General features: G+C 34.3%; 1 protein-coding gene across 1 annotated transcript in view; it reads left to right on the top strand.

The window, feature by feature from the left end:
- The window catches only part of LOC141302342 (protein CEPU-1-like), a 20,391-nt gene extending 4,631 nt beyond the window's left edge, over positions 1-15,760 (top strand). Inside the window, exons 2-7 of the mRNA XM_073832393.1 lie at positions 875-1,006; positions 2,083-2,203; positions 2,846-2,997; positions 3,260-3,295; positions 13,085-13,162; positions 13,485-15,760. Of these exons, the coding sequence (XP_073688494.1) occupies positions 875-1,006; positions 2,083-2,203; positions 2,846-2,997; positions 3,260-3,295; positions 13,085-13,162; positions 13,485-13,585 (620 nt within the window). The 3' untranslated portion in view covers positions 13,586-15,760. The remainder of the gene's footprint in view (positions 1-874; positions 1,007-2,082; positions 2,204-2,845; positions 2,998-3,259; positions 3,296-13,084; positions 13,163-13,484) is intronic.
- The last annotated feature ends 101 nt before the right edge of the window (positions 15,761-15,861 follow it).

Below are 15,861 nucleotides of genomic sequence, written 5' to 3'. Positions count from 1 at the left end.
AATTGGTTCGTTTTGAAGGTGCAGTTGATTGTTTGAATTTAAAACAGGATCTTTTTAAACAGTGCAACAATAAAATTATACAAGAGGCTTTTTGAGTAGACTTCAGTGCAGCGAGGTGTGTACGGTGTTGAACGGTAATGAGCTTCTTTCTCCAGAGCGCTCTGTTGACACTCCTCATCAGGTTAAAGGAAGTGCCTCTTTCTTTCTCGTTAACAGCCTCTCCCAGGTGTAAGACATTGTCTTTCAGAACATACTTAAGTGAATGCAGTGTGTTATTTTGCTGTCAGAAACTACATTGGGGATGATATTTATTTATTTAAGTCAAGCACGTATTACCGCTTGACGTTGAGAACTGCATCACAAGGATCCCTTTCCACCAGCGTTTTTTTTTTCTCCCCCAGCCTGGATTTCGTAAACATGAAAAGCCGGCGTATGTTTTAGCAGTTTGACTCCGGTGTGTATGCGAACACTTCAAAGCATCTGCGCGGAGACTGAGACTCATATTTGAATTGAATTTCATATCTCTAGTGTCGCCTTCTCCCACAATAGGACACAAATGACTATAAATACATCAGAGCAGCAGTATTTCAGGGAAGATGAAGCTTGAATTTGCAAAGAAGTGCATCAACATGCTCTACAGTGCGGCTTATTGTACCCAAGCAAAGTACGGATGTGACAATACTGGAAAACTAGACACATTTCAGCTCTTCAGTGATAATGAGACACATGCAGCATGATGTGATTTAGCCAAGTAATACTTTGTTGTTCCAGAATTAAGACTCCTGACAACCAATCAAGTGATTGGTTTTTGTTGTAATCATAGACCAGATGAGAGCTTTTAATACAGATCATGACATATGTTTTACTTCTTCAGATGACAGCCTAAGCTCAGACAGCGAGGTTCTGGAGATTCCCTTTATCAGCAGATACAGAGCAGGAGTGTATGAATGCACCGCATCCAACGACATCGCAGTGGACACACAGACTGTTGAGCTCACAGTCAACTGTAAGTCTCTTGAATTTATATCAACATGCGCTACATAGACTTATGCAACATGCATTGGGGAACAAAAGACTATTCCAGTTTTATTTATTTATTTATAATAATATATTTAATGAAATGTCTTGAAATGCAAAATAAAAGTGTCATGACAAAAATGTAATACTTTTGAACCCCACTTCATGTGCGAAACATTTGTTTGTTTATTTAGGATTTTATTAAAATATATTTAATTTGTAAGACAATTTGCAATGAAATGTCTCAAAATGTAAAATAAAAGCATTACTAGTGGTTTAAGTGATTTATTTATTTGTTTGTTTGTTCATTTATTAATTAATTCATTTAGACATGTTAATAAACTGAAATTTTTGGATTTTATTTAAATAAATAAATAAATAAATATAAAATGTTCACATAAGTCTTGAAATGCAAAATAAAAGCATTATCACTAAATTGGAAAACTGGATTTTATTGTTATATTGGATTTTATTTAAATAAATATAAAGTTATAATATAATTTGTAATAAAATGTCTCAAAATGCAAAATAAAAGCATTACTAGTGGTTTCTGACTTTTAAACCCCACTTTATGTTCACAAATGATCTGTATTTTTAATAATTTATTCATTTAAACCTTTAAATAAACAGAAACTTTTTGGATTTTATTGAAGTAAATAAATATGAAATAAAATTTTATGTGTAGTGAAATGTTTTAAAATGCAAATTATAAGCATCACTAGTGGTTTAAGACTTTAAGGTTTAACCTCACTTTGTGTACAAAGATTATTTATTTATTTATCTATCTATTTGTTTATTCATTTAAACGTAAATAAACAGAAATATTATGATTTTATATAATATATAAAATATAATATAATATATAAATGATATGATTTGTAATTAAAAGTCTTGAAATGCAAAATAAAAGCATCATCAATAGTGGTCTAATACTTTTGATCCCACTTTATGTGTACAAATGTATTTATCAATATGTTTGTTTGTTTGTTTGCGGTTCCATTATGATGGTCACTAAGTAACTAACAATCCCTAACAGAGATCTGTTTTGTGGTTTTGTGTGTTTAGACCCTCCCAGTGTTTCAGATGGCAGAGATGTTGGCGTGACCCTGGGTCAGAGAGGTGTCCTGCAGTGTGAGGCAGATGCTGTACCCGAGGCAGATTTTGAGTGGTACAGAGATGACAGGAGGTATGGCATATCACTTCAGGATATTCTGCTTCATCTGTTCCTTTCTTTGGGATTACACCATAACCTTAATGTAACACTTAGCATTCTGTGTGAGTGAGTGTATATGTGTGCTTTTCAATCTCAGCAATCAGCAATTTTTTTTACTAGATGTGTACAGCTTTGCAGCTAGTTATTAACAAGAGATTTCTGTATTATTTCCTGTATATCTGTCCGATTTATGAGATCGAATTTGACATTATGAAGGTCAAATATTTTTCAGTCGGTTTTTTTCAGTAGTCTGACTAGACATGCTGTCATTCCTTCACTGTTTTTAACAGCAAAATCCTTGAGTGCCTTTGGCTGGAATGTGTCTCTGTACGTTCTCTCAAACTGTCTTTGATGTCAAGTGAAGAATAAGTTGTCACAATGTTGAATCATAATTAAATGTGCATAAGTGCGTGTGTGTGCGTCCCTCTGCGTGCCACTGCCAGTAATTCAATCCTGCAGTTTTGCCGCCTTTTAATGTATCCAGGCCCGCCGCAATCTGCGTCCGAAAATGTTGATGCTGTCACAAATGTAACCTCTAGCTTCAAAGGAAGCTCTGATGTAGCGTAAACAAGGCCGGGCTGATTCAAGTCTCCCCATTTGCTGACTGTTTCCCAGGATCTTCAATGGCTTTGATGGCATTGAGATTGAGGATTCCGGAGCACTTTCAAAGCTGACTTTCTTCAACGTGTCCGAGGCAGACTATGGCAATTACACCTGTGTCGCTATCAACAAACTTGGGAGTGCTAACACAAGCATCATCCTATACGGTAAGTTTCAGCAGTTGCTAGTTTCAATCAAATCTGTTTGGAGCCTCTTTACAATTCTTTGACTAGTTTGAAAGACAGATGTTTCTCATTTTTTGCTTTCAAAAAAAAAAGCTGAACGAAAGCAGAACGTTTCCTGTTAACTCTATGAATTTCCCTTGGTAGTTTCTGACGAGTTCAGCTATTAATCTTTGAGATTTCCATCTCAGGATTCTCCTTCATTTGCTTTTGATTCATGTTTTTGTGTTTGTTTTTGTTGATGTAGAAATAATTGAACCCACTAGTTCGACGCTATTGCAAGGTTAGTAGAGTGCATGGGAATGTGGCATCCCGCTCACCTCCTAAAGCATGTTCTAGTGTCTTTAATACGCAAAGAAGATGCAAACATGGTTATTTTCACATCAACCGCAATGTGATGAAGCCAATTCGTTGAAGTTTATCGGCGAGGGTGGCTCACAAAATTTGCCTGATTTGAACAGGCTAATATAATTGTCGTGCCTCGTCTGACAGAATGTGATTGTCAGATTGTAAATTGGCCACTAGCTATTCCTATTAAGAGGGTTATTAGCTTAAAATCCCATTTTGTAATGTCAATAATATATTCAGCACATTGAGTGACAGTCTGAATTGGCGTTCGGGGATTGGCGGGGTACTGACATGCCTCATTCTGCCTTCAGTCACTGTGGGTTGATGAATGGGTCACTGTTTTCTGTAACCTAAACATGTTTCTCTTTTTCCTCTGTCACTCTCTTTCCTTTCTAACCTTCCTCCACCATGGCATGGCTTCATTATATCAATGCATGCTCTCATCTGCTGTTTGTAAGTACATGTCTGCGTCATTTGATGTCTTTTGATGTTTGTTGAATTGTGAGTGCTTCATTATTGCTCAGCTGATTAGAAATGTACTTGAAGGAAAATTGTCATCATACTTACACTCATACTTCCGTGGAACAGGAAGTAGTTGAAATACTTTTCTCTAGCCAGCGCAATTAAAATGAACAAGGGCTAGACAAAATGGACAGAAATGCACTATGGAAGTCGTAAAAGTGGTCGATGTGACTCATGCACCGTAGTCCGAGACATTTGAAGTTATACAATAGTTTAAGAGCAGTAGTGATTCACAAAATAATCATTCTTTTGAGTTGGACATTTTCAAGGAATCAATTGATTCAATTCTCAAAATCAGCCTGAATGATTCAGTCGAATTGGACACAGTGATCTGAGTTTTATTTCAGTTTGTTTCTTTCTTCAGAACACTTGAAAGTAGGGCTTTCACAATTCAATTCAGCTGAAGTACTCATTTAAAAAAAATCCTTGACTGCAGTTTGTTTGTGTCAAATAACCAGCAAAATACCGGAACGGCATTCCTTGGCCGAGAATCCATTAAATGCATTATTAGACTGTTTCCCAAGGCTTCATGATATATTGAAAACATTAAAAAGCATAATGCTATTGTGAATTCACAAACATCACAATTTAATTAATATATATGTGACCCTGGACCACAAATCCAGTCATAAGGGTAAATTTTTTGAAACTGAGATTTACACATCATCCGAAAGCTGAATAAATAAGCTTTCCATTGATGTATGGTTTGTTAGGATAGGACACTATTTGGGAGATATATAAATCTTGAATCTGAGGGTGCAAAAAAAAAATCTAAATATTGTCCGAAAGTTCTTAGCAATGCATATTACTAATCAGAATTTGAGTTTTTATATATTAACGGTAGGAAATGTACAAAATTTCTTCATGGAACATAATCTTTACTTAATATCCAAATGATTTTTGGCATAAAAGAAAAATCGTTCATTTTGACCTATACAATGTTTTGTTGGCTATTGCTCAAATATACCCATGCCCATACCCATAAGAGGTTTTGTGGTCCAGGGCCACTTTGGAGTAGACGTCAGAGTTACATCACTTGCAGCCTCGCGCGCATTGTGGTGGCAGTAAAACACCGGTAACAAGTGGCGTGAAATGGGAAAAATCCACGAAATAAGAGATAAAATGTTTTGTTGTGCCTTTGAATGTCAGAATCAAATGCAAATAATTTGTATAGAATATTGTCAACACCATTTGAAGCTAAACACAGACGTTTACAACGGATGAAACCTGCTATGATTACTCTACTTTTAAAGCATACATTTGATTTAAACAATGGGTCTACTTAATATTAACATATGTAGTTCATAGGGAACATATTGTATTAGCCCTACAGTTACAGCATGAAATACTATTTAAATCTATAACATTTTAGAACATTTCACCTATTTTATCTCACAAATGTAAGTTTATATCTCATATTTCAGACTTAATAACTCGATTTAACTCAACAGTAGTAAGTTTGTTCATTTTGAGGGGATAAAAAAGCAGAAGTGTGGGATATAAACTTAAAAGAGAATGACGAGTTGTTTTTTCTTATCAGAACTGCGAGATATAATCTCGGAGTTGTAAGAATAAAGTCAGAATTTTTAAATATAAACTCAAAATGACCTTTTTTATTCTTTTATTCAATGGTTTCTATAGACTGCCACTTGTCATCATAAAATGTCATTTTCTGCCACCAGATTTATAAACACCGAATATGCGGTTTAATTATTTACATGCTTGTAGGTTATGTACGTGCGTCTCAGAAGGGCTCCATTTACAGTAAATGCTGCTCTACACAAATTGTTAACATTTACATGTGTGGAACATCTCAAACGCCATTTCTGCAGTGAGTTTGAGTTTAATATAACGTTCAAATGGGAACAAAATGTGCACCATTTCATCAGATTTGTACGGTAAATCATTTCTAAAACATACAACCACAGGAGAATACATCTGTATCTTTCTTAATATGCTAACTGTTGATCGTGATTTCAAATAAAAGCTCAAGCCCTCACTTGAGTTTACACGTTTTGATGTCCACATATTTTAGAAATTACTGTAGCTGTAGCATTTCTGTCGTAAAGAAATGGCCAAATATTAAAGACTAAGTGGACATTTGAATTAAATGTTGTTTAGTCAACATTAAACAAGGATTAGACAGGTTTGTTCAATAAAACCATATGGTTGCTTTTGATACTTAATTTGAACTAATTATTATTGCCTCATTGCTATTATATATGCATTTTAAATCATTTTAGAGGTTAATGTTTTGCTTAGGTCTACTTGTATTACTACAAAAAAAAAAAAAAATACCAAAATAATCGGTACTGACAGCCCTACTTGTAATATAACACAAGAGTTTAATGGACCACTTTTATTATACTTTTATGGTTTCTTTTTAAAGCCTAAAAGCTTCAATCCCCATTCATTACAGTAGCATGGAAAAGAACGACCAATGTATAATTCCATTCCAAAGTCATACAGGTTTGGAAAGACATGATTGTGAGGAAAATGATGACAATTTCATTTTTGACTGAGTGATCACTTTAAATGTACATTTGGCCCTTACAAAAAGGTGACACGGTTTTACCCTGGACATAGTAACCATGGTAATACACAATGGTTTATTGTACACTCTCAAAAGAACAAAAGATCTTTCAAAAGATTCAAAATTGTACCATTTAGGTACTAATATGTATGTTTTAGGTACAAAAAAAGTGTGACCTTTTTTTTCTGAGAGTGTACATAAATCATACAGTACCATGGTACATATATGCTCAATATACCATTGTACTGCAACAGTAGGAGAGATCTCAGGTCAATTTTACCTTTTACATTTTGCTCTCTGACTGCTGCAATTTTCCATCTTTACTGTGCCAATAGTAATATTAGCATTAATGCACTTGCATAGAAAAAAAATCATATTGAATTTCAAACAAGGAGTCAGGTTAAACTTGCAGTTAATATAAATTCTATTGATGTATAGAAAGTTGCAGTGCTCACCTTAACCAATAAATCTCAAACAGCTTGATTTAATACTTAATTAAATAGTTTATAGCTTAATATGGTACATTCTTTTAGCTATGTTGTATATGTTTAAAAGAAAAGGTCAAACTGAGACCTACAATATTGAAATATTTTTACTAAAATATACTGATTGCCTGCTAACTCTAAAACAACATTCTCCTTGATAGAAATAATGTTCATTACATATATTAAAGATTTTTTTTTTCAATTTACTCACACTCACAAAGGTTGTTTGATCTCAGTGGTAAGATAAAATGTTGTGAAAATGAGCAAAATATTAGCACATGTTAACTTTTAATAAAATAGTTAATTTACAGAAGACACCCACTAAAATATCATTCAGTGTAACAGTTTTGTCAGGCATATTTACAACAAAAATCAATTTATGACATATTAAAAGATGAATTACTTTCACCCCAAATAATAATTAGTTGTAATCCTACATTTTTAAAATGTGCCACTAACCTAGGTTTTGCTGATTTGCCAGTAAGAATTTTTTACTCATTTAAAACACAATGAAATTTAATATGCTCTCATTTTCTTTTATATGGTTTAATATGTTTTTACATAAATATTGTGTTACACTAAATGACAATGTAACATTATTTCAGCCAAATTTTTACATTTTATTCTCAAAAACAGTTATTTGAAACCTTTAATGTGCTTTCTATGGACATAAAATCACTTTCGTAAATTTAATTTGACGTTGACATCTTAACGTCTTTGACTTTTATATATATATATATATTTTTTTTTTTTTCTTCTTTTTTTTCCTAGGGCTGTCAAACGATTAATCGCAAGTAATCGCATCAAAAATAAAACTTGACATTTACATAATATATGTGTGTGTACTGTGTATATTTATTATGTATATATAAATATACACACAATAAATACACACACACACACACACACACACACATATTATGTGAACACAAACTTTTATTTTGGATGTGATTAATCGCGATTAATTGTTTGACAGCCCTATTATTTTCATCCTCGAAATATCTTCGAAATCTTATTTTTCTGCACTTTTTTCATTCAGAGAGAATCTTTCCTAAGCATATGCTGAATAAATATCATCAGTCAACTGATTGAAAATATATTTGTTATAATTGCCTCCGGTCTTTCCTACTTTTTTTTGGAAGGGGTCATTTCTCACCTGCATATGTTGTTGGTTGTTACTGATTTGTCCTTGCATTGTCCTTTAATCTTTCTTCCCTGCCAAGAATAGAAATCTTGTCCTGGCCAACTTTTCTCCACTGTCTGGCCTAAAAAAAAAAAGTGTGGGATTGGTAACCGTGTCCTCTCCGGAGAGACATTAATTGCATTGAATTTGATTGTGAGAACCTCACATTAGTATAATTACACTTGTGCAGGATTTACTCTAAGCTGTGGCTGCAGAATAATTGGATAGCTGTCCCTAAAGAAAGCCTACCGTACTCTCCTAAATCCAGGGGAAATTAGACTTCAGTCTAAAAGGCCCATCAAAGAGAAAGATTTAATAGACATCAATGCTAATACCATGACATAACATTTGTTTTGTTGGGACTGAATATCAGCCCTCTCTAACAGTGATCGTTCACACCAAACGTGAAGCGAAAAAGACCAATCAAACATCTGTTCCCACCAAGGGAGAAAAAAAGTCTTGTTCAATGGATAAAACTCTATGTACTTTACATCTGTTCGTGTATATGTATATACTGGGGGTTGCATGACTACTGTTCTTCTTCTAATTGGCTTGTTAGCCAAATAAGTAGTAGACTCGTCTGTCGTGTTGGACGTTAAATCACTCGCCACATGCCATTCAGCCATCAGCTGTCCAAATCTATCACTGCTTCTCTTTCAATCAGTTTAGTTGTCTACATATTTTTCAGTATAGACATGGAATAACAAGGATATATCCCATGCAGCTTAGATGATTTGGGCAATATCTCCACTGCCAGACTCATGCTGCTTGTGTTGTGATGAACGGTGTATAAAAACACCTCACACTCGCTTATAGTTTCTGTCAGCCTCTGGACAGCGTTCAGAGCAATGTGTGTGGGATTATGATGGAACATGATGCATAATTTACGCGTTATGCTAGAATCCGGAAGTGTTCCTCCCAGATGAATTTTCCATTAGGATTTCAGGAAGTCAGTCAATCAAGAGTTCTAAAACATGAGCCAAACCAACCAGCTCTAAGATGAATTCAAAGTTGGTAATGTCAAGATACAAGACATTATGAGACAAAGAGCTAAGCAACCCATGAAGATATTATCAAATAAAACTTATTGTTTAATTTATATTGAAATAGTATTAAATTCTATTATTAAATGTGACCATGGACCACAAAACTAGTCATAAGGGTACATTTTTTTTTAATTTGAGCTTTATACATCACTGAAAGCTGCATAAATAAGCTTTCCATTGATGTATGGTTTGTTAGGATAGGACAATATTTGGCTGAGATACAACTATTTGAAAATCTAGAATCTGAGGGTGCAAAAAAAATCTAAATATTGATAAAATTGCTTTTGATTTTTTTTCCAAATGAAGTTCTTATGCATATTACTATTCAAAAATTAAGTTTTGATATATTTGCCGTCGGAAATTTACAAAATACCTTTATGGAACGTGATCTCTACTTAATATCCTAATGATTTTTGGCATAAAAGAAAAAACTACCATTTTGACCCATAGAATGTATTTTTGGCTTTTGCTAAAAAATATACCCGTGCTACTCAAGACTGGTTTTGTGGTCCAGGGTCACAGATCATGTATTGCAAAATTGTTAAATGCAATATATAAATAAATAAATAAACAAAGAGTGTATGTTTTTACGATATTTGCAATGCTTCATGGGAGTGGGTGGCTGTTAATGAGCTCTTTTGCCATGGATCTCATTTCCATGGTAACTATAGTTATCTGAACGGTAGATCCAAAGGAGGATTGTGAGTAATGTAGTTCTTCACTCGGAATGTGGCTATCAAACATCATTTTGTAATTATTTATTTATTTATTTTAAATGAAGCTGGAATTGCACAGACTTTTGTTGCCTTTACAGATACATATTTCATCATTTGCAGTGTCTGGCTTGAAAGGATTATATGTTAAAAATCAATTTCTATATAGAGAAAATGAATGGGATTCTACTTCTGCAACCCAACTGTTGTGTTCTATTGAACAAACGCAGATGAAGTCATGTGATCTGTGAGTAGTTGACTCGGGATCAAAGAAACCGTTAGCAGAGCTAACTGAGTAGTTGACTAGTCAGTGCAACCCTTAAATATAAATATACAACATATGATTTTTTTAATATTGAACATGACTGAATATTAGCATGTTGGTGTAGTTACCTTCTGTTTGTTTGATAAGACTGTTTGACTAAAACTGTCCTGCTTAACTATAATACAAATCTGAATCTCATGAAACCATGTCCAGGTCACATCAAAATAAATATATGAGAGTGTATTTTTCAAGAAAATTAAAGAGACTAAAACTGAATTTCTAGCAGTTATTGCTGCAGTCTTTTGTGTCACATGAAAAGTGTTTTATGAAATCCTTTTTTCAGGATGTGTGATGTATGGAATATTTAAAACAGCATAATTAATTGTAAATACTTTTTTTTGTAACAAAAAACTTTTGATAAAGTTAAGGCATCCTTGCAGAATTAATTCTTTAAAAAAAATCATACTGATCTCAAACTTTTGAAAGGTAATTAATAGTGCTGTCAGCTGATTAAAAAACTAATTAATTGCACATTTTTTTCTGAAATTAATCGGGATTAATCCCGCATAGCATTTGAAGTTTTGAATATATTTTTATATTGCAATAATTTCATATTTCTGCGCTCGTTTGTCTAACCCCTGTCAATGAGATGAAGTTAAAGTGTGAAATGTCTCAAATTTGATGTGATTGTAAAGACGTTATGCAACTAAATAAAGCACTACTTGTCAAGAAAAATGACAGAAGCAGCAGTTGTGAGTGGCTAGCTCTGCCCCTGCATTAAAAAAGATTTAACACAGTTAAACTAGAAAAATGTATTGCCTGCATTGACGTGCTAATTTTGACAGCACTAGTAATTAACAATAATATGTTTCAAACCTATAGTTCTTGTTTCATTATCTTCATACATTATTTTTTTTATTTTAGGGCCAAATGTGATCCAGTTTTTGACCGGTTTCATGAGATTCACCCATATAATTTCAGCTTTTTCTATTATTACTTTAATCTTTGTTATTTTAATGCTACATCATATCAGAATACAACTGCAATTGATTTTGTCAGACTCTCGTACCTAAAGGAGAGGTTTACCCTTACAGAACAGAAATTCACAGATAATGTACTTACTCCCTTGTCATCTAAGACGTTTATGTCTTCTTTCTTCAGTAGTAAAGAAATTGTTTTTTTGAGAAAAACATTCCAGGATTTTTCTCCATAAAGTGGACTTCTATGGTGCCCCGAGTTTGAACTTCCAAAATGCAGTTTAAATGCGGCTTTGAACGATCCTAAATGTGGTTGTAAACAATCCCAGCTGAAAAAGAAGGGTCTTATCTAGCGAAACAATCAGTTATTTACCATTTATATACTTTTTAACCTAAAACACTGAATTCAGTTTTTTCTGCTTGAAGACAGTTAGGGTATGTCGAAAAACCCCCATCTTATTTTCTCCCTCAACTGACCCAGTGTTTCCAAATTAAACATGCAAAGAAAATCAAACACTTAACAAAAATGGTAAAACCACGACGTAGGGCAATTTTGAAGTTGAGGGAGAACATGAAATGGGAGTTTTTTGACATACCCTAACTGTCTTGAACTGGAAAAAAAACTGAGCTAAGGCAGAGCAAAACAAGACGAGCATTTGAGGTTAAAAAGTATATAAATTGTAATTAAAAAATAAATACATAACCAATCGTTTGCTAGATAAGACTCTTCTTTCTTGGCCGGGTTCATTTACAACCACATTTGGGATTGTTTAAAGCTGTATTTAAACTGCATTTTGGAAGTTCAAACTCGGGGCATAGAAGTCCACTATATGGAGAAATCCTCAAAATGTTCAACCCCATTGTCATCTAAGATGTTCATGTCTTTCTTTCTTCAGTTGTAAAGAAATTGTTTTTTGCGAAAAACATTCCAGGATTTTTCTCCATGTAGTTTACTTCTATGGTGGCCAAAGTTTGAACTTCCAAAATGCAGTTTAATGCGTCTTCAAACGATCCCATCCTATATTGCTGCAGAATTACTGACCCAGTGTTTGCAAAGTAAGCATGCAAAGAAAATCAAACACCCTTAATAAAAGAGGTAAAACAGCGACGTAGGGTGATTTTTAAGGGAGATAATAAGATGAGAGTTTTTCGACTTGAACTGGAAAAAAACAGAGTTCAGGCAGAGCAAGACAAGACAAGTGTTTGAGGTTAAAAAGTATATAAATTGTAATTAAAAAATAAATAAATAACCGATCGTTTCGCTATAGATAAGACCCTTCTTCCTCGGCTTGGGGGATCGTTTAAAGCCACATTTAAACGAAAATTTGGAAATTCAAACTCGGGGTACCATAGAAGTCCACTATATGGAGAAAAATCCTGAAATGTTTACCTTAAAAAACATAATTTCTTTACGACTGAAGAAAGAAAGACATGAACATCTTGGATGACAAAGGGGGTGAGTACAATATCTGTACATTTTTGTTCTGGAAGTGAACTTCTCCTTTAATTCTCATCTTAATTTTTGACTATGACAGCCACACAGTTGTCTGTGCGGCATGTGAAGCGTCTGTTCTACTCCTCAGCTTTAGTAATCTGGTTAAACCGCACCTTCAGTGATTATCTTGTTTATAAGCAACTGCAATTACGGCTGACCTCGGCGGTTGACTGGTCAAGGATGCGGCATACAGTAGGGTAATGATGGCGAGAGCGCGGGGAGACGGGCTGTGCTGGTTTGAAATGAGAAGAACAGATGCTCCTATGTTACAAATGTGACCACTAAAGGCCCTCGCTTAGACGTTAATCAGCCGAGCTGGAGCGCTTTCGTCCCAGTTAGATGACCCGATACCACAGCAGAGCCCTGCCAGAATACTCCAGATTGAATATTTTAGGCAAAAACATCTCATTTAGATTGAAATATGTGCCTAATAGTATACTCTGTGAATTCATATTCCATGTTATGTCTCTCTATAAAGTGTTTTGTTATATAATCTCTCTTTTAGTGGAGACGGCTTCGGTTTTAGAAATGACTTCATCCGATTTAAAGCAAACAGCCTTTGAAAACAGTGATTTGTTGGAAGGTTTGTGATACACGAGCTACTAAATACTACTAATCACTACAAACTCCTCAACAAATAGGAGATGCTGTAATGTACTAACATAGATTTGACAAGACATGCTTGAGTAGAAAGTAGCAGCTAGCGCTGCAAAGCTAGAAAATGCTGAAAGATAATATTGAGGAAGTAAGATAAAATCAGAAGTGCAGATGCGTAGGTGAGCGCCCTACATAAAAGTTCATGCCATGTTACAGACAGTCTGAAGAATAAAAACGAGGGAGTTTACAGCACAGTTGGAGACCGGAGCTGTTTTGCCTGACACGTGTGAATCTTTTCAATGCTTTAGGACCCGGAGCAGTTCAGGATGGCAACAGCGGCACGTCGACGGTCTTTACACCCACCTGTCTACTTCTCATCGTACTTCTACAACTCTTTCTCAAGTTTTGATGCCGAAGATGTTTTCAGTGGATACAAATCACAGTTTGTGTGACATCGCGCTCATCTTGGAGTCACAAAGCGTGCATGGGTTACCGAAAATGCCCAAAAATGTGCATGGGGTACCCAAGTACTTCCTTTTAATAAAGTAATCATGCATTTCTTTTGTTTATAATAGAGTTTAATAATGTAACTTCTCTTACATTGCTAATTATCGCACTCTTTTGCCCCACTGAATACAGTTTTGTATTCATTAAAAGCAAGTGACAGAGAGGCATGTTTAATTTTAACTATTTAATTTAATTTAATTTATTTTTTTGTGACTGGCATTTTATTTTAACTCTGTAACCCTTAAGAATTCATATAGGATACAGTGATTGGGGAGATATTAATTCAAGTCAAAGGCATGCGATAGGGAAAGGCATTTGTCTTTTTCTTTTGGATTGTCGCTATATTTTTACTGTATCATAACTGTACAGCCGATCAAAATAAGCAGCAAAAAAGACAAACAGGTTTTAGCTGTGTAATATTCACTTTGTTTTTCTTTTTGAGTACTTCTAATCTGTATCTCACCATTTAACACACAAAACAATGCGGTACATATCAGTATTTTAATGTTTTGATGACCAGAATGGCACAGTTGGACTATGTGGAACCATATTGAAGCTCTATATAAAATGGATTTATTTACAACACAAAGTAATAAATCAGATGATGGAATCATTGGGATGACAACATATGAATCAAAGTTGAAAAATGTGACATTCGAAAGCCCAAAGAGCAAAATACCTGTTGAGTTTTATTTTGTCCAGATTTTGAGTTCTACAAACCAAACCGGCTGCTTAAATGTTCATTATTTAAACCCGTCGTTCCTGCTAACATCTCTGTATGTATATGCATATATATAACTTGTACAAAGGGAAAATATGCACACTTGTTTTTACTAAAATTGTGAACCTGATTAATACAATGCAACGTTTTCTATTTTTTGTTATTCCCTTTTTTTTTTTCCTGAAGCTGTGTAATTTATTTCTCAAATGGTATTATGGTAGATACCAGCTCATTGCAGTTACTCATTGTGAAATCTGATGTCTAAATATTGTGCTTTCGGAAAAAGCAGATGAGACTCGTTTGCCCATCATCATCTCATCATGAGCAGATGTCCTGTTATCCTCTGTATAAAAAAGTGAGATTTGATTTGAAGTTGAGTCAGTTGCAATATCAAGGTGTTGGTTGACCTCAAATCCATATTACAATTTTCTTCATTTCGTTGCAATATTTAATAGGATGTATGCCTGGTGTTTCCCATTTTTTGAATTTGAAGGAATGGTTCTGCCAAAGATTAAAACTCTCATCATTTATTCACCCTCATGCTTTTTCCAAAGAGGCAAGAAATTCGTCAGAACATAATTTGCAATCTATGGATGGATTTAAAAAAATCATACAGGTTTTGAAATGCCTAGAGGGTGAGTGAAGGATGACAGTTTTTATTATTGACAGTTTACAATTCTTTAAATATCATGAACCACATATCAGACAGAAATCAGTCTTAGTCCAGTGGATTTTAAGCACAAGTTGTATGTTATTGAAAGGGAATGTGATGTATGTGCAGTTTAATGGGTGACAGTGTGTTTTCTTGCCCCAGAAGTCGTATTGTTCAGCATTATGGCATACTTTTCATTTTGATCTGTTTTTCTTTAAGATATAGGGACCACAACCAGACTAAGACGACATTTCATAAATCTGCAAGATTAAAACTCACGACAGAAATCCACACGTTTATGGCAGTAAAAACACAATTTAAAAAGCACCTCTTGATAAATAATGTCTGTGTGCTCCTGTGTGGAAAAGATTTTGGATCAAGGCTGATCAAAGAGAGCGTTCAATCGATGCACCGTATTAACAGAAACACAAGGCTCGTCTGTTCATGGCTGTAATTCAATTCACATGTCCAACTTGGTGCGAAGAATTGACTTAATTCCCACCAACCAACCTTTAAAAACAACCAGTCGGAGAAGTCGTTCATTTTGTTCCACTGATCTCTGGTGGTTCCCTGGAGAGGAACAAATTAAGTATTTTAACTCCTTGTATTGTAAAGAATTTGTTGCGTCATATGTTTTTCCTTTAATGGAGATGGTGTGTTCATATTTAAGACTTACAATAATAAAATGTTGTATCTAAATAGAATTGGTCTGCAGTCTTATTGTAATTCATGAAGGATTCCTAATACATGTTATTAAAAATTAAGAAAAATATGAAATATACATGTCTAATTAGCAGTCATCTCT

This window comes from Garra rufa, unplaced genomic scaffold (assembly GCF_049309525.1).
Source record: "Garra rufa unplaced genomic scaffold, GarRuf1.0 hap1_unplaced_001, whole genome shotgun sequence".
NCBI classification, from domain to species: Eukaryota; Metazoa; Chordata; class Actinopteri; order Cypriniformes; family Cyprinidae; genus Garra; species Garra rufa.
This window is presented reverse-complemented; position numbering and strand designations above follow the sequence as displayed.